The following is a 23,175-nucleotide window of genomic DNA, read 5'->3' on the forward strand; positions in this document are numbered from 1 at the left end:
CTCTGTCCGGCCCTCATGATGGGCAAAGCTCAGGCCGGGGTGCCTGGACCGGAGGCCGCTCTGCCCGGAGTGGCCCTTCAGCGGGGCTCCTTCTCGGCGCCCACCCCCGCCCCGCTCCCCGACCAGTGGACCCACTGGGCAGCCGCACAGATCCCGCCCACACAGGCTCAGCTTCACTCTGGTCCAGCCCGGATGCCAACACTTGGGGTCTCCATGGAGGATCCCCGGGAGCCCTCGCCCAGGCCTGGGGTCAGCAGGCAGCACCCCCAGAGCGCCCGGGAAAGGGGGCCAGTCAGAGCCCCACCGCCCCCCACCCACCTCACAGCTCAGCAGGAGCCCCCTCTCGGGGGTGCAGCCAGAGAGGACTCCGTGCTTTGCCCGGGTCCCTCGCCCCAAGCCGCAGTGGAGGCTCCATGTCATCCCGCTGAACCAACGAGGAGACAGCACAGAGGCGAGCTGCCGTGGTCTTGCAGCTGGACGGCCTCCCGCAGCAACCCAGCCGCCCTGAGACGCGCGGACTGAGCAAGTCCAGCTCGCGGAATCGCGGTGCCAAGGGCAGGGACCCTCTAGGCGACTCCTGGGACCCCCAAGCTCTGTCCAGCACTGGTCAGCGCTTTCCGGGGCCAGGGCCCCCACCCCGCTATGAGGGGCGGCCAGGCGCCCAGGAGGGCGGGCGGGTGTCCAGCTCCCTGTGGGGACTGCAGCTGCGAGGCTGGTGGCCACGCTCCCCTGGACACACGCCCTTCGGTCCGCCACTTTTTGGGGGTCCACTGGCCGCCCACCTTCCCCCCCAAGGCGCCCAAGGCCCGCTGGCCCCTCCCACGGCGGGCGGCGGCTGTGCCGGTGACCTTGTGATAACCCGAGTGCCATCCGTCAGCGGCCGGCCGCCAGGCTCCGGAACACTGCGGCAGCTCATCTGAATTCAAATTACCCTGGGAGACGCGCGGTGCCAGCCATAACTCAGCGCGGCGGGGGGAGCGCGGCCGCAGATCGGACATTACCATACATTCCTGGGGCGTCGGACAGGGCTGCTAATGAAAATATCAATCAAAAACTCGGCTGACTTAATGGTCAATTTAAATTAATTAATTGGGGAGGAGAAAAAAGTCGAGGGGGCAGCGCTGACGGCCTGTCTCCTGTGGGCGGCGAGAAGCCTGGTGCCCGGCGGGGCGCAGCCCCCAGCCCGGGAGACAGGCATCCTCTCCCGGGACCCCCAGGACCCCGAGTGCCCCCGCCTGGGAAGAGGGGCAAGGCCTGGCCTCTCTGCCGTGGGCCACCCGTCCCACTGTCGAGATTCCCTGTCCACGGAGACAGCAGGCCGCCTCCTGCCAGGTGCCCCTCTGAGGAGCTGAGGAGCAGAGAGGCCCCTTTTCCCAGCGGGACAGGGTAGGTCTGGCAGAGGGTGGGAGAGCCACCTGCAGCTCAGGTCAGCTCACCCCCTGGACACCATGCCCCATCCTCCCGTCTGTGAAAGCGGGTAGGGGCGACCACTGCCCCCGCGCCCCACGTGAGGGTCAGGGAATTGTCTTTGACGCACAGAGAGAGAGGGCAGGCCCCAGCGCACAGCCCACCATGCCCAGATGGCAGAGCCTGTGGGGACATGGGACCGTCCCGTGCCCCTCTCAGCCAAGTGGCCGTGGGAAAGGCTTCCAAGGCCCCGGGCAACAAGACAACAGGGCTCGAGGGACCCAGAGGGACCCGCAGCTCAGCGGGGGATTGGAGCTCGACAGTCAGACCCCAAGGCCCAGGGGCAACCACAGAGCAGCCAGCTGCCCGTTGCGGGGAGGGCCAGGGGAAGCGGGATCCCAGGCAGGACCTTCAGGGAGACGTCCACCGCAGACCCCCACAGACGACGGGCTTTCTACATCCTCAGGAGCGGTAACAGAGCCCTCCAGAGAGGACATAGTGACAAAGCCAGGCTGGCCTCCCTGCCGGCCGCCTGCAGATCTCGCCAAGGGAAGGCTGGCCCTGGGGTGGTTCCCAGACGCCAGGGAGGGTCCTCCTGGCTGCGGGCGCTCACCCAGAGCCCTTCCTGTAGGAGTGCCTCGCCCACGGCCGAGAGGCACGCAGCATCCAGGGTCTCAGTCCGAGCGGTCAGGGCCAGGGCACCCTGGGGCAACGCGCGGATCGAGAGGAGGCGGGAAGCTGGAGTCTGGGACCAGGCTCTGGCCCCCAGGGCAGGGTCCCACGGTGCAAGCCCTCTGGGAGCCCAACCAGGTGCCCTTCCCCACCAAGACTCGGGGCGTGGCATCCACTCACCTGACCAGTGGTTGTGAGGGGTGCCGTGCACCGGGGCCTATGTGGTCTATGCTGGACCCAGAGGGAGACACTGGTCCCCAGGCCTGGCCTTTGGGCTATCCCTCACGCAGCAGGATCACAATGGAAAGCTGACCGACACCGCAGGGCAGGGAGGGCTGAGGCCAGCCTGCGGAAGGCTCGCAAAGACCCTGCATGGATCCAGGTGGGGATTGGGGGCGGGGGGGCCAACCAGGAGGGCTGACGAGGCCTCAGGGAGGCTGAGGGGGGTCCGTGAACCCCGCAATGCTAACGTGAGCAGAGACAGGCCCTCGGCCTCACCCTCACCACATGGATCTCAGGCTCTCGCCTCGGCCTCTGGGTGACAGGCGCCACAGGGCAGGGGTCACCTGGCCGCTGAGGTCGGGCCTGGAGCGGAGCCCGGAGGGCAGGAGGACAAGAGGAAACAGGTAACCAACAGGGCCCCAGGGCTGCCCACGTGCCCGCCCGCCCCCAGCCCCCGCCCCGGCCCCAGCCCGGCCCTGCCGTCGCCCTGCCCCCGGGCCCCCTCCCACGGCCCCGCCCCGCCCCCCGCCCCCACATGACCCCCCACCCCAGGCCCCGCCCCACACGCCCCCCTCGCCCCTGCCCCGCCCCGCCCTGCCCCCCCCCACGGCCCCCGCCCCGCCCCGCCCCCGACCCCGCCGCCAGAACCAAGACCGGGCAGCTCCAGCGCCCATCAACCTCGCAGGATCTGGTGCCCACGGGACCGGGCTCTCAGCCCACAGGAGACTGGCGGCGGGAGCAGCAGGGGAGGCTGGTGCCACGTTCAGGTGACCTCTCAGGAGGGGGTGGGCGCGTCAGGGTGAGACGTGAGGAGGGCCGGGCATCAGGGACTGGGGAGGCTGGGCTGGGCTTCCAGTTCTGGTGGGGTTTGGGGGCAGCACTGGGGCACCACGGCGGTTCCGGGGAGGCCCGGACAGTCTCCCCCACCCGGCCCACCTCCAAGGGAAGGGCCCGCTGCCTCTGCTGGGCCTGATGTGGAAGGGAGGCCTCGCGGCCCCCACCGGCAGGGAGGGTGGGGGTCGCGTCTGCTCATGGACTGTTAGGGCCCAAGCCCGCGAGGGTTCCTCTGTCTGACTGCTGCCTCTTGCCTCACCAGGACTCCTGACAGCCCCTGGCTGGGAAGCCACCCAGCCCACCCTGTGTTCCCAGCCACCCAGGTCCCCACCGCCAAGTCCCAAGGACACAGGGCCCTCCTGGCCCAGCAGGCAGAGGGGACACCGCTTCCACCTTCGAGGCCAGGGCCCTGCCGAGGCTGCAGCAGCTGCTTAGCTGGTGGCACCGCCCTTGACTAGCTCCCGCCATCGACGACAGCTGGTTGCAGGGAAATCCCAGGACACACACATGCTATCGTCTCTACACCAGTAACCGAAGGATCGAGGTTCCAGGGGCCCAGACTGAGAACCCTGCAGGGCCCACCCGCCCTCCCCTCTCCCCATCTGTCCTGGGTCCCCTCCTACATATCCTCCTAGCACACGTGCCGAACTCACTGACCAGACAGGGCCAGTGTCCAGGCTGAGCCAGGGGCTTGGAGGGGCCCCCAAGGCTGGTGTTGGGGAGGGGGGCCAGATAGAGGGGGTGTAGAAGAGGGGGGCCAGGCAGAGGGGGTGCGGAGGAGGGGGCCAGGCAGAGGGGGCCTGGGTTGGGAGCCAGGCGAAGCGGCCCCAGGCCCTCACCCCCAGCGCTGGCCCAGAGAGCAGCTGCTCCCAGAATCTCCACTCGGCAGAGCGGCTTCTCCCGAGTTCAAGCAGCAATTTGGTGGTAGCCTGGGTCTTGAACCTCAACTTCCCCAGCCCTTCTGGGAGCCCACTCAGCATGCAGTGACCCCTGAATGTTAGGGCTGTGTGAGTCCCATGGCCTTAGGCAAGCCCCTCACTCTGGAGTCAGAGTCCCATCTGTGAAGTGCACTGTCCAGTGACCAGGGCTGGATTCAGTAAGCCCAGCGGACACACCCACAGCCACGGGGGCCACACCCACAGCCACGGGGCCACACCTACGACTCGCCTGCCTCACCCCACCCAGGGCTCCTGCTCCCCTGAAAAGCCCCTAGGCATCTGGGCCTCCCTGGGGATGGGCGTCCCATCCTGTCTACACCCCCAGGGTGCCCAGCACTCTGGGACGTGGCACTGATGCTCTCCCTAGGCCCAACCCTCTCTAGGAAGGAGGAAGAGGCCCAGGAGCCCTGAGGGCACTGAAGTGGGTGGGCCTGACGGGGGCACCATCGCTGCCACACTTGGGCCCCAGGGTCTGCCCACACCCACCCACCCCAGGCTCCAGACCCGTGCGGGCCTGCCCACCGGCCAGCAGGCCGGCCAAGGGCTCGGCCACTGCCGGGGCGATCTTTGCTGCCACCCAGTGGCTGTCAGGGGCAGCGCAGGTGGAGCCATAGGCCACAGCAGGAAAACCCAGCCGCAGGGTGAGTGACCAGGGGCCTCCTGGAACCAACCGGCATCCTGGACGTGCACTCTGGAGGCCCAGCCAGAGGGCAGCTGGGGGCCAAAGGGCACACGCAGCTGCTTCCCTGGGCCCGGCCCCTGTCCACACTATCAGGAGAATGAGTTTTGTCCATGTGGGGACACCCGGCCCAGAACCCATCCCCCCGCCTCCCAGGGGTCTCTTTCTCTCCCTGGGAAGCCCCCACTGTAAGATTCCACTTCCCTGAAAAGTCCAGAAGGGGCAAACCACAGAACCAGAGCAGGCTGGAGTGGTGATGGCCAAGGACGGGGCTTCTCTGGGGCCACAGGGAACCGGTTGGAGGTGGTAGCCACACAACCCCATCAGTGTACTGACTGTCGCTTTGAAATGGTTACTTTCATGTAACATGAGTTTCATCTCAAAAACAAGTTTTAAAAAGACAATTAGATAGCTTGAATGTATAGTAATGTATGCGATTAACACCCAAATCAATAAATCCCATATGCTAAGAATAAAAAGATGTCTCAGTGTAAGACTTTTAGGAAAATAACATCAGAGCAGTAAGACTTCTGTCCCATGACTGTCACGTCCACCCAGCCTCGGCCCCTCACCTGTACCTGCCCACCTGTGCCCGCCCAGGCTCTCCGCAGCCTCTCCCCAGGGAGGTCCCGGCTGCGCAGGGGCTGCGACGTGCCCCCTCACCCGGTGCTGCCTCAGCAAGGGTCTCCATCCCCCCGCCTCCCAGGGGTGCACGCGGCCTGGGTCTTGCCTGGGACTGGCAGGGCTGCATTCAGCCCGGGCACCACAAACACTCTCCCTGCTACAGTCGGTGCAGTGCTGCGGGCCTCATTTGTCATCTGTCACCACAGCTTCTTGTTCCCGGAGCAAGTTCTCAGCTGAACAGGGAGCTCCCTGGGCAGGGACCCCAGCATGGGGCACACAGAGGAGCCAGAGAACGGTGCCTGAGCTGAAGAGGTGTTCGCTGGGCAGAGGGCGGCCTCTGAGATGCCCCACGGCTCGCACCTCCTGGGCTCACAGGGAGTGGGGCTGCTGCAGAGGGCTGGGCAGCCAAGGGAAGCCTGCCACTCATGAGCTTCCTTGGGGGGCGAGGAGGAGCCATCGGGGGGGCGGGGGGGCAGCGTATGCAGGGATCCTGACAGTGCACGACAGGACTGTCAACATCCTGTGGGTAAAACGAGCCTGCCCGTGCCCGAGAAGAGGACAGGAAGCCAAGAGGGCAGGGCCAGAACTAAACTGACCAAGGTCCTGGTGCAGCAGCGGGAGGCAAAGACCTGGCAGACCTCAGGCTTTGCAAGACAAGGGTGCTTCGCATGGCAGTGGGGAGCCCCCTTGCAGAGCAGAAACAGGAGTCCTGGGGTCACAGCTAGGAGAGGGAGACAAAGGGTGCGGGGCCCGGTGACAGAAGATCGACCGTCAGTGAAAAACAAAAGCAAAAACACATCTCTCCAGGTCAAGCTGGAGGCGGGACAGAGAAAACCACTCTGGTCTGTTCACCAAAGACCTACCAAACACGGTCACCAAAAGATTTAACACAAAAGGATGTAAAAATATACCCCTGCTGACATCCCCTTCTGGTCAGAAGGCTGAGGATGGTGGAGCCCTCAGCTCCTGATGAGAAGACAACTTGTCACCACTCAAGCTGGGGATGCCGGGAGAACTGAAGTCTGCAGAGAGACGAGCCTGTCGAGGACACCCAGGGTGGGTGCCAGGCTGGCCCAGGGGGTCTGCCCGCAGGGACGGGGGCTTGGAGGGCTTGGTCAACCACCCAAACTATCAAGCATCTAACATACAAGCAGCCGGAGGCCCCGAGGACAGGAGAGGGGAGACTACAGAAAAGTCTAACAACCCACTAAGCTCAGAAGCTAGCTGAAACAGCAGCAACCGTGCAAGATAAATACACAGAAAAACCATTCCTAGATAGAGCCAACTGCTGAAAGCCAAAACTAAAGAGAAATTCTCAAAAGCTTTTTTTTTAGAAAAAGAGAGAGACGCATTACAATGCGACAACAAATTACTTCTGACCGTTCACCAAAAACTATGCGAGCCAGAAGACAATGGAACTGCTTCTCTGAAGAAGGAAGGAGGGACTTCCCTGGGGTCCAGTGGCCAGGTTCAATCCCCAGTCAGGAAACTAGGCCCTACACGCCACAGCTAAGGTCCTGCACGCTGCGGTGAAGAGCAAAGACCACGTGCCGCCACTAAGACCCAGCACAACTAATTTAAAAATTTTTAAGTTTATAAAATAAGAAAGGAAGGCGACAAAGCAGGATTCCATGTACAACAAAGCTATCCTTCAAAAATTAAGGCAAAATGAAGATATTTTCAGATAAATGAAAGCTGAGCCATCACACCCACAGTTACAAGACATGCCAAAGGGAGGTCTTCAGGCTGAAGACAAATGATACCCAGTGAAAACTCAGATCTACTGAAAGGAATGAAGGCCATCAAAAGTGCTGAATGTGGCAATCAAAAGAGAGATTATAGCTATTTTACTGATACACAAAATTAAGTTTAATCAAGATTATCAGTAGAGACAAAGAGGGTCAATTTGTAACCATAAAAGATTCATTGTGAGGCGCTCGGAGTGGACGGTGGCGGTGGCTGCCCAGCAACATGCACGCACTTCCTGCCTGGAGTGTGAAACAGAGAAGCAGAGAGGCTTCCCTGGTGGCCCAGTGGCTGGGACTCGGCACGTGGGGTCCCGGCTTCAATCCCTGGCCAGGGAACTAGATACACGTGCTGCAACGAAGACCCAGTGCAGCCAAACAAGTAAATACAATATTTAACATAACTAAAAACAGAAACAGATTTACAGACGTGCAAAACAAACTTGTGGTTACCAGGAGGGAAGGTGGACAGGATAAATCGGGAGATTGGGATTGATAGACACACAGTGTACCTACCACATGGGCTTCCCTGGTGGTGAAGAGCCCATCTGCAACGGGGAGACCTGGGCTCCATCCCTCGCTCAGGAAGACCCCCTGGAGGAGGGCATGGCAACCCACTCCAGTATTCTGGCCTGGAGAATCCCATGGACTGTATAGTCCACGTGGACACGACTGAGCACGGCACACAGCACATCTCTACCATATATAAAGCAGACAATAAAGACCTACAGTATAGCCCAGGGAATTATCCTTAGTACCCTGTAACGGCCTTCATGTGGAGAGTCTGAAAAAGAGGGGATATACATGTAACAGAGTCACTTTGCTGTACAGCTGAAACTAACACATCGTAAGTCAGCTATAATCCAATACATTTTTTAACTGGTTAACATGGTAAACATTGCACGTACTTTGCCAAGATCAAAAAACTGGAAGCAGGGTTGTTTTCTATAACTTAATTAGTTAACGCATTTATTCATCATTTCCGGTTTTGCCGGGCTTTCTCTGGTCGTGCTGAGCGGGAACGACTCTCCGCTGCAGTCTGCGGGCCTCTCCCGGGGCACAAGCTCAGCACGGACTTTAGTTTCTCCCCGACGAGTGGAAGCTCCCCGGACCAGAGACTGAACCCACGTCCCCTGCACTGGATTCTGATCCACTGGCCATCAGGGAAGTCCAAGACACGGTCTTTAAAGAAGTGACTAAAACGAGGCCCCGAGGGTGGGCTCTGATCCAGTGCTGCCTGGTGTTCTTACAGGGACACGAATCAGGACACAGACACTCAGCGGGAGAGCCCGTGAGGACACAGGGCGGAGATGCCGTCTACATGGCCAGGAGAGGCCTCGGGGGAGCCTGCCCCGCCCGCACCCTGACCTGGGACTTGCAGCCTCAGGACTGGGCGGAACAGGTGTCTGTTGTCTGAGCCCCCCAGTGCCCCCAGATAAAAGGAGAAACATCACATGATCGTCTCGATAGACAAACAGAAGCTCAGCATTCACGTGATTTTCTACAATTAGCAGACTGGGAGTAAAACTGGGCTTGCTCTGTCTGAATCCCCTGGGTCCGCTCCAAGCTCCACTCCTTGTTTCAGGGTTGAGGGGAGACCTGGCACACACCCGGGCCAGGACCAGGATGAGGGCCACCCTCTGCGCCAGCACAGCAGTCCCCCACAAGCCTCTCCCAGGCCGCCCAGCAGTGGGGCTTCAAGCTGTCTTTGTGGCTTGTTAACAAGCAGTCCTGGCCATCTGGGCCCACGAAGGGGCATGAGATCGGGGGTGTCATTGTGAGTACCTGGGGAGCCCAGCTCCAGTGCCCAGACCTCGGCCAGAAACCCAGGAGCAGGTGGACAAAACTGAAGGAGAACGAGGCCTGAGTCCCCTCCCGGAGGCCCTGTCTGGACAGCCTTCACCTGGCTGGAAACCACAGAACATTCTCCACATGTGTGCATGTGTGTGCACCTGGGCACAGCCCCACAGGGGCATATACACACCCGTGCATGCACACACATCACACATGGACACAGCCACACACGGGCAAACACATGCTGCACACACACACACGGGTCCACAGATGCTCACGTGTGGCTGTGTGTGCGCACATAGGTGCGTGTACACACATGTGCACGTGTGTGCATGGGTACATGTGTGTGCATGTGTGTGCACGTGCACACATCACGCATGTATGCAGCCACACGTGGGCAGGCACAAATGCATGTGTGCGCATGCACACGCGTAGGCCCACAGGTCCTCACAAGTACGTGCATGTGTGTGCACACGTGTGCACACAGGCATAGGTGCAGGTGTACATGTGTACACATATGTACATGCATGCACATGCATGAACACACATGCACATATACCTCGCTGTATTCCAAGCAATAAAACATTTATAGGCCTCATTATTTAAGCTAATGCAGTGAACCTAAAAATTGCTAAAAGGATCTTTAAAAGAAGCCAGACGATTTGGAAATTCAAAGCTACTCTCCTAAATAACTCCTAGGTCAGAGAGCAAATAAAAGTTACCGTGACAGACGATTTTACAGCTGTACAGAGAGAGAGACCGCACGTCCGCGGAGCCAGCTTCAGGAGGAGTTGGCGGAGAATTCACAGCCTTAAATATTTTTATTACTGAGCAAGAGAGACTGAAAATAAATGAACTAAACATTGGACACAAGGAGGGAAAACAGAACAATAAAGTAAATCCAGGGAGGCAGGAGGGGGTACAGATAAAGGCGGATTAATGAATTGGAAACAAGAAAAATGGGGGAACTCCTCAGTAAATCCAGGAGCTGGTGCCTCAAAATAAATAAATAAAATAAACAAACGTCTGACGGGCTAATGAACAGAGCGAGGGAACACAGAGGCCCAGCCGGCCCAGAGGCGGGCAGAGGGCTGGGATTAAAAGTAACAAGTCAGAGAGTGGGATTCTCTTGATGAAACTGACAACGTTCTAAGACAATATAAATAACCAAAATCAACTTAAATAGGTTTTAAATTAGTTAAAAAACCTGCAGAAAAGCAGAAAGAGGTGCATGATTGCGGGGGAGGGGGTGTCATTTCCCCTTCCACGGGACCCCCGAGCAGAAACCCTTGGGAGGGGCCCTGCTGAGAGTGGGCGGCCAAGGTCAGAGGCCCCGGGGACACGTGGGGAGGGGCTTGGGGCCTCCAGGCTGGTGGCCTGAGTGAGGGGACCAGGGCCCTCTCCCCACTGTGATCTGGAGGGCTGGTGTGGAGGCTACAGGAGCTGGACCCTGCTTGCCCTCAACCTTGTCCACCCTGACCCTTGACTCCAGCTGCCACTGAGCTCCACCCCCACGGTCCCCCCACGCTGTCCACACCAGGGTCCCCGGGCCTGGCTCGATTCTCAGGGGCGTGTCTCCACCCGGAACCTCGTCTGTGTGTCCCGTGGGGTCTGCCCAAAGCCGTCCTGGGTGGGCATGGTCTCTGCAGGACAGTCTGCAGTTGCAGGGCGCCCCCGGGCTCTGACTCCAGCGCCTGTGTCTGCACCCTGCCTCTCTCCTGCCCACCGCGCCCCCTCACCAGCGTCAGCATCTCTGCTGCCCTCGGGGGCTGCGTCCCTCCTCTCGCCCCCGCCACTGTCCCTCCCCGGTCATCCCGCCCGGCCCATCCTCTGGGTCCAGCAGAGGCAAGACCCCCAGCCTCCTCGTGGCAGCCTTGTCAAAGTCCTCCCTTTCTGTCAAAGTCCTCCCTTTCTGCCCCTATTTTATTACCCGTTGCCTCTTTGTTCGACTTTATCCTTTTATTCCCTGAACTCAGGGCTTGGCAAACGCCCGCTGAACCTCGACTGGCTGAGCTCAGGTGGATCTTAGGCTTCTGGTGGGAGGAGACCAACCCTCCAAACCCAGCCCCCAAGCAGGAGGCACACTGCAGGCTCTCGGGCCGGCTCGCCACTGCCCTGCAATGTCCTCTGAGGCCTCCGTCCCACCCCCCACCCCCCATCCCGTGCTCTGCAGCCCCCCCATCCCCTTATCTTTGACCTTTCCTCTTTCAGCTAAGTCTGAGAAGCTTCCAAAACCCCGCCGTCCAGGCAACACCCCAGAGGGGCCACCAGTGGAGGGGAGCCTCCGATGGGACAGGTGGACTGTTCAGAACAAGGCAGGAGGCCCGTTCTGCATCCATCTGGGGCACGGACATCCAGCCCCCCAACCCAGGGGAACAGCCAGGAGCACAGTGTGTGTCTGAGGGCAGCGGGGCCTCAGGCTGCAGCTGAGGTTGTAGCAGAAGACAGACCTCTCTGACGTCAATGGGAAAAAACCCTTCCGGCCACCAGGCAGGTGCTGCTGGGGTTCCAGCAGGAGACGGGCCAGCGCCTGGCAGGCAGCCCGACGTCCCCAGGAGGGGCCCCAGCACTGAGGCAGCACTTACAGGCGGAGGCCTGAGGGTGGGGGTCCAGCAGGACGAGCCCACCTCCCCATTTTGCCTGCCTTCCGCCAACATCCAAACTAGTTCAGAAGGTGCTTTCGCTCTCCTTGGGGCCCCATGACAAGTTCTCAGGAAAGAAAATCAAGGACGTGTCTGCAAAGGTCATAAACATTTCCTTTTGCTGTCTCAAACTCCTTTTTTTACCCAAAGTTCCTCAGGTCAACATCGTTGGTGGAAATCTCAGGGTTTCATTGAGTCAGAACGAACAAACGGAGACCCATCCGGCCCCTGCCCCACCCGGCACCTGCCTGGGGAGGGGCACGAGAGGCCGGACCGTCCTCACCAGCCCAAAGCCTCGGCCCTGAGCCCCCCGGCCGGCGGCCCGAGACGCGGCCCTGCTCCAGACAGGGCAGCTGGCTCGCGGGGACCGTGCCGTGGGGTCCCGAGAAGCTGAACCGTGTGCAGGACACACGGCCACGCCAGTCTGCACACAGAGCCTGTTAACAGAACACCCATCCGAAAGTTCGTTTCAAAACAGAGATGCTTTCTCAGAACTGCAAAAGTGTAAAAATACGAAATACTGCTTTAGGAAAGGCTGAATCCGAGGAACACGTCACATTCAGAACACCCCGGGCCTTTGCGCGGAAGAGGCGAGGCGCCCGCCATCTGCCCGGCCCCGCCCCAGGCCCCAGGCCCCGCCCCCAGGCCCGCCCACCGGTCAGCAGCTCTCCATCTGCTCCAGGTCCAGCTCGCCGGGGCCCCGGGGCAGGACGCCCTCCTCGCCAGCACTGTCCCAGTCACCCGGGTCCCCGCCGCTCCCGCCCTCGCCAGTGGCCCAGCCCCACCAGGACCCCAGGCCAGGGCTGGTAGGGCGGAGGCCTGGGCCCCGCATGGCAGGGCCACAGGGGTCACACGGGGAGGACAAGGCCATCCTCACTCGGGTGTCCTCCTCATCCTCGTCTTCGTAATCGAGAGGGCAGAGGCTTTTTGAAGTTTTCAGAATCTGCAACAGAAGAGACGCAAGCTTCAGGCACTTCCAGGAGGTCACGGGCAACGCGGTGTCCCACTGGCCCCGGAGGGTCCCCGAGTCCATGTTAACCTCCCTGGTCTTCTGGCAACACCACACACTCTCCCTGCCTGGGGGCCACCTTCTGAGAGCCCTGCCCACCCACCCCTGCCTCGGGCAGGCGGTCCCACTGGGGATGGGGGCCCGGGCCCCGAGGCCAAAGCTGTGTCCAAAGTCCCAGGAAATACTCAGGGGAAGGTGGGCCAGAGGCCCAGGGTCCACGTCCAGCTGCCCCGCTCAGCAGACCACCCAACTTCTGCCTCCACAGCCTCAGGAGGCGCCCATCAGGGCCCCCCAGCTCCAGGCAGGCAAGCCCCCCACGGCCCCTCCCCAGGCCCCTCCCAGGCCCCTCCCAGGCCCCTCCCTCTTCCAGTGGTTCCGCTTTCAACACAAACACACTGCAGGTGTCCTCACCTTTCACTCCAGAGAGAGACACACACCCCACACCGGAGCCTCCCCTGAGCCGCCACCCTTTTCTGCCCCAGCAGGCATCTCCCCGCCCAGCCCAGGGCGCCCGGCTGAGACGGGCTCTACAGGGCTCCTGCCCACCATGGCCAGTTCCTCCCTGCCAGGGCCCTGCCCCCGACAATCACATCCCCAGTCTGCGCCCCCAGACCAAGCACCGGCCCCAGCAACAGACACATGCCCACCCGCTCGGAGGCACCTCTCCTCGGTGGTACCACGGGCAGCCGAGGCCGAGTGGCCACACCAAGCCACCCTGAGGTCCTGATCTGGGCGGAGCAGCGGGCATGCACACAGCAGCAGCTCCTCACACGGCCACGCTGCCCCAGACCCGTCACTGCACGCTTCAGGGTTTCTCAGGCCACTGGCAGAGCACGAGGTGGCCACAAGTGTGTGGGCAGCGGTTATGGGGTACGGTGCCCCCGGGCCCCCCACAGCCAGGGTCCTGAAACGCGTGTCCCAGAACAGCGCCCCCGGGCCCCCCGTGGTCCCTCTGGAGCCAGCACTTTCGAGCCGCTCGCTCCAGCAGACAAACGCCCTGGTTTCAGCCGTCACTGCTCTACTGCAACGAGTGAGCCACTGGAAAGTGAAACTGAAGAATCAAGTCTTCAGAGACCTGACAACTGGCCACACATTCTGGTCACGAAATGAGGGTTCGTGAAAGAGTTTCCTCTGCGTTCAGATGCAGGTGGACTCCCCAGTCACGGTCACTTTCCTACCTGCCCCCCACTGCAGGGCGGGCCCAGCCCCGCACACTCGGTGGCAGAGCCGACGTGTCCCTCCCCACTTCTCCACCCATGAAGTCACGGCACAGAGGTCAGGCCTTCTGCTGGATGGTGGAAACCTGCCGGGAGGCAGAAGGACCGCGGCCCAGAGATCTGTCTGCGGCCGGGACACAGCCCAGCCGTGATCACAACTGCAGCTCAAGTGTGAAAGGCGCAGCTCGGGACGCTCCTGGCTCAGGCCACACGCAGCTAGAAACCACCTACTTCACGGCCCAAAAGGTGTCACAAAACTACAGGGGGCAGTCCGAGCTGCTCAGGGGACCTGAACCGATACGCACGACTCTCGTCACTGGGCGGTCCTGCTCCGGTTTGATGGTGACCTACATCTAACCAGGTGAACAAAAAATACTTTTTCAAAAAATCAAAGGTCAAGACTTTGAGTCTGAATCAGGGGCCCTCGATCTTACAGGGTCTCTCATCTTGTGTGCAAAACAGCCAGTGTGAACGTGCCTGCCTGCGTCGGCCGACTTACGCCGGACAGGGACTGTACCCAGGCTCAGCGGCTGGAGCCAAGGGGCCCCGAGACTGAGCCGAGAGTAGGGAGGACACCCGACCTGTCCGGCCACGCGCAGCCCTGAACAGACACCGTCCCGCGAGCCAAGAGCTGACCTGCCCCCGCTGCACATGCCCCTAGCCGAGGCGTCGGGCCTTCTCCAGACAAACGCTCAACCTCTCTCCCTCATGGAAACACAGCCCAGTGTCCGTGCTCGCACCAGAGCTGACCCTGCCCACAGGCCACAGCCACGGCCACAGCCACGGATGGCCGAGGGAGAGGCCCCTGACTGCCCGGAGCACCCGGAGCCCGGCACTGGGGCTCTGGCCGCGGGAAGGCACGCAGACACGCACCTCCGCCGACCTGCCCCGGCCAAGGCCCTCATCCCCTGCCACTGGGCTGGGGGGGCCACGGTCCACCAAACACAGGACACAAGCACCAAAAGCGGTCACCTGAGGGTCACACCGGCCTGGGCCCAGCCTCCCCAGGCGGCACGGGCCGAGGCCTCCCTGGAGAACCAGGGACGCAGATGGAGGCGTCCCAGCACCCCACTGAAATCTCCTGATGGAAAGGCCGCACCCACATGCGAAGCCACAGGTCAGCTTCTGGGTTCCAGCGTCACCAGATGCCCGGGGACAGCGCCTGCATCTGAGACGGCCGTGAAGACAAATGGGATGACTTGGTCTGCAGGAAACGGGGGATGCGGGACAAAGGAAACAGCCCACAGCACCGGACAGCCGGCAGACAAGGTTCTCCACCAGCAAGCGATAGCCCACAGAACCGGGCCAGCCGGCAGACGAGGTTCTCCACCAGCGAGCGGACAGAGACCGAGGGGGACAGGAGTCCACCCTCCGCGGGCAGGGCCCCAGGAGGCAGGCCAGAGCCAACAGGGAGGGACTGTGGGGTGGCACACGCCCCCGAAGCATCTCCCAACACACGGGAGCCCCAGGCCCAGCTGACCCACAAGGCCCAGGCACAACCGACAAACACGGACATGTGGGTCTGTCCTTGGGCAATGCTCCAAGGAGCACTGGGGAGCTTGGGGAACAGGATGGGGGCGGGGGTGGGGTGGGGGGCGGCGCGCCGGCACCGGACGCGGGAGGGAGCCTCACCCGGGCCATCTTCAGGAAGTCCAGGGCCGGGCTCGGCCAGCGGGCGTCGTCCACGCGCCCGCGCTTCTGCCGGCCCTTCCCGCCCCGCGCGCACGCATGGCTGCGAGTGGCAGCAGAGCAGGCCCTGACAGCGGCTGGGCTCGGGCGTGGACATGGGTGTGGGCGCGGGCACGCTGCCGGCCGACGGTGGGGCTGCGCCCTCCGGCACCAGGCGCTCCTGCGGCGGCAACAGGCAGCGTCGCGGGGAGGGCGTGCGGTCCCCCTCTGGTGGCCCGCCCAGGCCCGGGGCCGGCCAGAGCGCAGGGGGCGAGGCGGCGCTGGTGGCCGGGAGGGCGCGGCCCGGCAACCAGGCGCTCCTGCTTCTGTGGCAGTGCCTCTTGGTGACCGGAGTCCAGACCCTGGGGCCGCCGGGGCGCCTCAGGGGCCCGCCGCACGCCAGCTCTTCTGGCTCCGACAGGGAGCGGCCGTGCCACTTGGTGAGCGGCGCTGAGGGCGGCCGGTGCTGCCCTGAGGTCCCGGGTGCTGAGCGCGCCTACACTGGGGCCGCGGGGGCCAGGCGGGGAGGGGCTGGCGGGGCCCGCGGCCACCTGGCTTCTTACGGGCCGCCGTCCACCGACGACCTCCCAGGGGTGCTCTTCTGCGGAGACATGGAGAGAGGGGTGAGGGGTGCCCGTCCCCGTGCGCACACCCCTGGCCTCCAGGCAGCGGGTGCTGAGGGGCACTGCCCACTGGGAACATCGCCCCCCAACCAGCGCACACTGTAGGGGTCGCCTAGGGGCGCAGCGACCCTAACACCAGAGGCTCCACTGTCTCACCACCAGCTAGGAGGCCTTAGCCTGGAGCCCAGGGCCTGGGTAGGAGAGCAGGACGCCCAGGGAGACCCTGGGGCACGAGCATGCCTGGTCAGTCGGAGAGGACGGCAGGGCTGGGTCCATGGGGGCACCCAGGGGCGGGCTGGAGCACCCATGCTCGGACCCGCGCACCCGCACTCCAGCCCGCGCATCCACACTCGGGCGGCCAGCCCACTCAGACCGCAGGGCACACGTCTGTGGGCGTGCACTGCAGGGCTGGCCGGCAGCCCCCGGCCCTCCAGGCACGCAGGACCCCGACACGCACCGCACTCAGCAGCGCTGGAGCCGAGGCTGCGCACACCGCCTGACCGCCTGTCCTTTCACCGGCAGCCACAGGACCTCCGCCCTGCAGGCAGCTTCCAGAAGGTGGGGCGGCAGCCCCGGGCCCCACCCACGCCGCTGCCCCAGGGAGGAAGGCCAGCAGAGGGCGACCTCGCCTCCGGGCCAGCGACTGTGTCCTTCCGGCCCTGCCCACGGTCCCAGCCCCCAGCAGCCCCGGAAAACCCGCCGGGGCTTTTAAACACTCACTGTTAGTCTCAAAAGGGAAGGAGTGGCCACTTCTGCTGAGTTTCTGGGCAGAATGCTGAAAGTGAAGAGAAAGAAGTTTCAGTACTGTGGGTTTACACATGCAGATTCAGGAACAGCTCAGAAACAGGCCTGTTTTGAAATCTGTTTTTCCCCAGCACTGGCCTTCCGGGTGATTAAAAGGAGAAGTTGTTATTTAGTTGCTAAGTCGTGTCCAACTCTCTGCAACCCTGTGGGCTGCGGCAAGTCTGGACCTCAAAATACGTTTATTTTTTCTTTTTTTCCTAAAGACTTAAACGCCTAACAACTCTTCAGGTGAGCAAAGGACAGGAAGCCCGCCACAGCTGTCCTCAGCAGGGCGGCTCCTCGGAAGCTGGTCCCGCCTTGACCATGACACGGGCCCTCTGTCCAGTGAGGCAAGCAGCTGCAGGATGCGGCGGCCAATGAGGCCCAGCCCGAGCCCATGCCACTCTGCTCGGCCACGGTGTAGCCCCGGGAGGTTGAGGGCCCACTTGGAGCCGCGTCCTCTCAAGGCCTGAGTCTGTCTGCTGCCTTCAGACCTCCTGCGCAGGCGGTGCTCAGCTTTCTCCGCCTCCCACACCTGGAGTCTCCTCCACAGCACGCAGCGCTTGGTCATGGGGCTTCAGCCCCTCGGGGGGACCGTTTCACGGGACAACAAACTCATGACAAAACAAAGAACTTCTCTGCTGTTCTCATGAAGGGAGTAAGTTAAAAGCTGGGTTCATCACCCAGAAGGACGAGGCCCATCGACAGTCAGGCTGGGCAAATGCAGGCTGCCCAAATGCAGGCTGCCCGGTCGGCTGGTGAGCAAGTGCCCCGGAGCTCCAGTTCAAGACAGAGCCACGCAGGGAGCCACGCAGGCTGGGCCAGGCCTCTGCCGAGAGGGGCGGGATCCAGGCTGTGTGCCTGCCGTGCCCAGCACAGGGCCAGCTGCGTGACGTGCCCTGGGGGCGGGGGCATTCGCCGGGACGGTAGGGGGGCAGGGTTGGCTGGGGTCCCGGCACCCCTCCACACTCGCGGGGGTCCCGGCGCCCCTCCACACTCACAGAGGCTCCATCTCAGTCCTCCTTCGCGACAGCGGAACCCAGTGATGACTCGTGCAATGAGTGGACAGGAGCGCAGCCAGGGGCTGGGCGAGCCGGACCCTCAGTCCAGCTCGCCCAGCCTGTCCCCAGGGAGGCCGGCTGCTCTCTGCAGGCCTCGTCTCCCGCCCAGGACAGAAGTGACCGTGGGACACACAGAACAGGCGGCTGGGGTCCCACGGGAGCCCCAAGAGACCACTGACGGGGCAGGGGTGGTGGTTCTGAGTAGCGGTGCCGGCCGGCCACGCCCCCACACACCTGCCTCGCCCCACATGGAACAGCTCAGACAGTGCAGGCTTCAGGCTGCAGTAAGGGGGCAGCGCTTCAGAGTGTGTCTCCCAGACTCAAATTAGCAAAGACTTCTTAAACAGGATTAAAAAAAAGAAAACTAATTTACACTGATACATTTGTCTGCATTGGAATTTGGAATTTCTCTTCATCAAAAGACACCGTTAAGAAAGTGACAAGGTGGGGATTCCCTGGTGGTCCAGTGGTTAAGAATCCTCCTTCCAAAGCAGGGGAGAATGCGTGCGTGCTAAGTCACATCTGACTCTTTGTGATTCCGTGGACTGCAGCCCACCAGGCTCCTCTGTCCATGGGACTCTCCAAGCAAGAATACTGGAGTGGGTTGCCATGCCCTCCTTCAAGGGATCTTTCCTACCCAGGGATCGAACCCACGTCTCCTGAGGCTCCTGACTTGTAGGAAGATTCTCTACCACTGAGCCACCGGGGAGGCCCCCAGTGCAGGGGACCTGGGTTCAATCCCTGGTCGGGGAGCTAAGATCCCCCCATGCCACGAGGAGCTAACCCCACGCAGCACAACTGCGCCTGCACGCCAGAGCCCACAGACGCCACAGGAAGCCTGCCTGCCACAACCAAAGATCCCGCGCGCCCCAAGTAAGACCTGGCACCCCCAGGAACAACTAGTTAATTAAATGTGTTATGAACTAGAATGACAAGGCAAACCCAACCAGATAGGAGAAAATATTTGCATAAAACACAGGTGAGAAAAGACTTACAGCCAGAATATACAAAGACTTGCTCCAAACCAATAAGAAAAATACACACGACTCTCCCCCCCAAAAGGACGAGCAAAAGAACAGCAAAAAGCACGTAAAAAACTCTGAGGAGTACAGGACTGAGGGCAGGGGGAGAAGGGAAAAATAGAGACTGAGATGGTGGGATGGCATCATCGACTCAGTGGACATGAGTTTGAGCAAGCTCCAAGAGAAGGGTGAAGGGCAGAGAAGCCTGGCAGGCTGCAGTCCGTGGGGTTGCAAACAGTCGGACACGACTGAGCAGCTGCACACCAACAGGAGTACAGGAAATGGCCGTGATCTCGTTGGTCATCAGACACGAGATCAGTGCCATGACACCGCCACAGCCCACCGGGGAGAAGGCACAGCAGGGTCAGTGCCAACAGACGGCCGGGCAGGCCGCCGACTCAACACACAGAGGCCTCACGCAAATGCAGACAGCGGCATTGCTGCTGACGGTCGGCTGTGGACGCGGCCCGAGGGCTGGGCTCCAGGGAGGCAAGGACCGTCCAGCAGGCCACAGGGACGCCCGCCGATGCTCCGTCCACACGGAGTCCCAGGGACCTGGTGCTGAGTGCATCCCAGGCTCCAGGGCACCCGCACCCTGCGAGTGAGCACACTGCTGCCTTCTGGGGCCGGAAAGCCACACGGGGACCTCTGCGGGCAACAGAGACGTGTGAGGTGATGGGGACAAAGTCACTGTGAACACGACTGGGAAACTCACCTACTCAACAACAAACCTCACCTGTAGATTTCACTGCCTACAACTTGAAAAATTAAAGTGATAGTCACTTAGTCGTGTCCAACTCTTCGCAGCCCCGTGGACTGTAGCCCGCCAGGCTTCTCTGTCCGTGGAAATCTCCAGGCAAGAACACTGGAGTGGGGAGCCATGCCCTTCACCAGGGGATCTTTCCTGAATCAGGGATCAAACCTGGGTCTGCCTGCATTGCAGGCAGACGCTTCACCATCTGGGCCACCAGGGAAGCCCATGCAACGTACACCTCAACAAAATAGTATTTTTTAAACTTAAGACTTTTAAAAGCTGAGCCCTCTACCCACCTAAGTTTGTATCCACAGAGCTGGACACGCCAGGGGACACAACACACTGAGGCCATACCCACACAGGCTGGCACACGCTGACCCTCCCTGACCATGCACCCCTCGCCCCTCACGGGCTCCTTGCCCAGGCCCCACCAAGGCCTGTAAACAGGGGGCCTTCTCCCCAGACGGGCTGCGGCTTTTGCTCCAGCGCCGGTCCTCACTGAGAAGGGACGCCAAGCACCTGTCCCCACGGGCTCCTGGCCCCTCACTGGGCTCCGGTCCCCACCAAGCTCCAGTGCCCTCACTGGGCCCCTCTCCCCTCACTGGGCTCCTGGCCCCACACTGAGCTCCTGGCCCTACGGGCCCTGGCCCCACACCGGCTCCTTTCCCCTCACTGGGCTCCGGTCCCCACCAAGCTCCGGTCCCCTCACTGGGCTCCTGGCCCCTCACCGGGCTCCTGTCCCCACGGGCTCCTGTCCCCATGGTCTCCTCTCCCCTCACTGGGCTCCTCTCCCCACACTGGGCTCCTTTCCCCTCACTGGGCTCCTGGCCCTACAGACTCCTGTCCCCTCACTGGGCTCCTCTCCCCTCACTGGGCTCCTGGCCCCACACTGGGCTCCTCTCCCCTCACTGGGCTCCTGGCCCCTCACTGGGCTCCTCTCCCCTCACTGGGCTCCAGCCCCCACGAAGCTTCGGTCCCCATGCTCTGAGCCCTGTCTTGCACCCCCTGCAGGACCCTAGCCCTCTCACGGCTCTCGGCAACGGGCCCGCTAGTGCAGAGGGCCTGGTGGCCCCGGTGTCAGAGCGGGAAGAATACAGACAGGACTTTCTGGCCATGTCTCTCCAGGTGAACCCTCCTGCCCACCCCCTTCCCTGCCAGACTGGCAACAAGCCGGCCCAGGGCCACCAAGGGCACGCCGGCTCTGAGCACCTGCCCAGAAGACCTGCAGGCTCGGACCCCAGCACCGGGCAGTGCCCACGCTCTGTCGGCTCCCTCTGGACCTGCAGCCTGAGCGGGCGGGTGTGACCTGACAGTTATGGGAACTTAACCTAGAACACGGCTCGGCCTCTGGCAAAAGCCAGCCCAGGGAGACAGAGGTTAAGACGGGCTCTTGGGAGGGGCCATGCCCAGAGGCCAGGGCGGCGTCGCTGGGCGTGGCTACTGACCAGGGCGACGTCCAGGCTGGGTATCCAGGACCACACGTGTCCACCAGGAGCTGGGCTCTCACTCACAGTGGTTTAATGATGCCAGAACCCCATCACTACCTTGGGGAGCTTTTTGAGCTCTGAGGACGCCAGGGCCTCCCTGGGGAGCTGCCCACCCACCCCCATCCCCTCCCCAAGCTGAGACCCAGCCCGGGCAGCACCCCCTGACCCGGGGTGGGCAGCTCACTGGGCCGGCATCGTAGCTCTTGTGGGCGAGGTCGTCCAGGCGCTGGCTTTGCAGCTTCTTGGTGATGAGGGCGACCGTGGCCCGGCGCCCAGGCCCTCTATCTGTGCCAACGGGCCCCGGGCTTCTGGAACGTCAGGTTTCGGGAGGCCCCGGCCGCTGTGGGTGCTGAGCTAACCCGCACGTGTGTGTTTTGGTTTTAAAGACGAGCAATCCATTTCCAAGGATTCTCTGGACTCCGTGCCTGTTGTTGGCAAAGAGAAACCGTCACACACACGGGACCACGAGCATCCCACCGGCTCCGCGCAGTGAACAAACTCACCCCCTAAGACCCTCCCGTGTGTAAACGACCGCACGAGCTTTCTCCTGGAAAACCTAATAAAAGCTGCTGTCTGATCTCAGGAAGGCGGGTGGACAGGGTGGGAACCAGCAAGGGGGGCCCCCTACCCCGCTCCAAACAGGCACCAGACGGAGGAGCACAGTCGGCCACACTCTGGACGCGAGGAGCTGCTGGGAAACTGAGGCCTCGGCCAGGGGCGGGGAGACCCCAGGGACGACCGGCCGTTGAGTGCTGACTACGGCAGTTAAACACCCCTCCCCCGCCGCACCCAGCCAGCGAGAGCCCCAACCCCAGCTGAAGCTGGGGGTCTCTCCCGGGCGGAGTGGGGAGCTGCAGCTCGGGGGTCGCAGAAACAAGGAGCCGGCAGCGGGGCCCAGACAGGAGGGGCCCTGAGCCCACGCGGCTGGTCACCCTACCTGCAACCCACCCTGGCCCCCTCCCGTGGCCACTGCTGCCTGTGGGCACTGCCAGGGCCACCAGCCTGGGAAGCCACAGACAGAGGTGGAGGGACAGGAAAACCCCAGCGATGGGAGGAAACAGAGGATGCCAGAGGGAGAAGGCACCGCAGCTACAGGCGCGATCAGGAAACACTGACGGAAGTTAGAGCTCAGAGACTGAGCCGCAAGCGGGGACGGGGCTCGGGAGTCTGCAGGGTCTGGTTCCCACCCACCACCAGGCCTGGGGACCCCCTTCCCCGAGGCCGCCTGGGGCTCGGCAGGCGCCCACGACCCGCCTCCAACCGCCGGTCACCATCTGGGCAGCTTCACTTTCCCAAAGCCTGGTGCACAGCCCCTCGCCATGGGAAGCACCCCAGGGGCCTTGCGTGGATCGCGAGGGGCACTCACCATCATAAAATCCGTGGTCAGATCCAGGGGGAAGCTGCATGAAGACTTCCACAGATGCCGGGATGCCCTCTGATCCTAAAACACATGTGAACACACTCTCAGCGGGTCTCAACAGGCCTGCCGAAGGACCCGGAAACAGCGCCCCAAGGCCAGCGTCGCCGTGGGCGGAAGAGGGAGGCGTCCCAGCACAAACAGGGCGCACCCTCTGGCAGAGAAGGGACAGGGGCCTCCGGGGCGCAGGGCCCTCCCCCCAGCAGGAGCATGTGCCACGTGAGCTCGCCCCGCCACAGGCACCGACCGCCCCCAGGGCTGGCTCCAGACCAGGAGAGGCACTTGCTGTCCGCAACATCCACGTCAGCGCACTTCAGTCTGAAGCCCATCCGCGGGGTCCTTAGCCCCTGGCACGCTTGGCCCTGGTGGCACCCCCGGGTCCCCCCATGAGGTGACCACCTCTGGCAACACAGTTGGGGCCCCTGAGGCTCCGAAAGCTGGGACAGGGCCAGTGGGTCCCCACGGAGCAGCTCTGCAGCAGGAGCGGCCCCACTTCAGTGCGTTTGGACCCAAGAGCCGGACCAGAGCCGGCCACACAGCACCCGCACCCACACCCCAGCCCCCCGCCCACGGGTGG

The 23,175-nt window shown here is 62.5% G+C and overlaps 1 protein-coding gene across 1 annotated transcript; it reads right to left on the reverse strand.

Moving 5' to 3' along the window:
- Positions 1-7,217: 7,217 nt before the first annotated feature.
- On the reverse strand, positions 7,218-22,927 carry FAM53A (family with sequence similarity 53 member A). Its single transcript, XM_070371909.1, is given in 8 exon segments — positions 7,218-12,500; positions 15,416-15,493; positions 15,495-15,906; positions 15,908-16,052; positions 16,795-16,849; positions 21,348-21,499; positions 22,548-22,622; positions 22,750-22,927. Coding segments are annotated over 8 exon segments (1,380 nt in total). The 3' UTR covers positions 7,218-12,215.
- Positions 22,928-23,175: the final 248 nt, after the last annotated feature.

Source organism: Bos mutus, chromosome 6 (genome assembly GCF_027580195.1).
Source record: "Bos mutus isolate GX-2022 chromosome 6, NWIPB_WYAK_1.1, whole genome shotgun sequence".
Taxonomy (NCBI): domain Eukaryota; kingdom Metazoa; phylum Chordata; class Mammalia; order Artiodactyla; family Bovidae; genus Bos; species Bos mutus.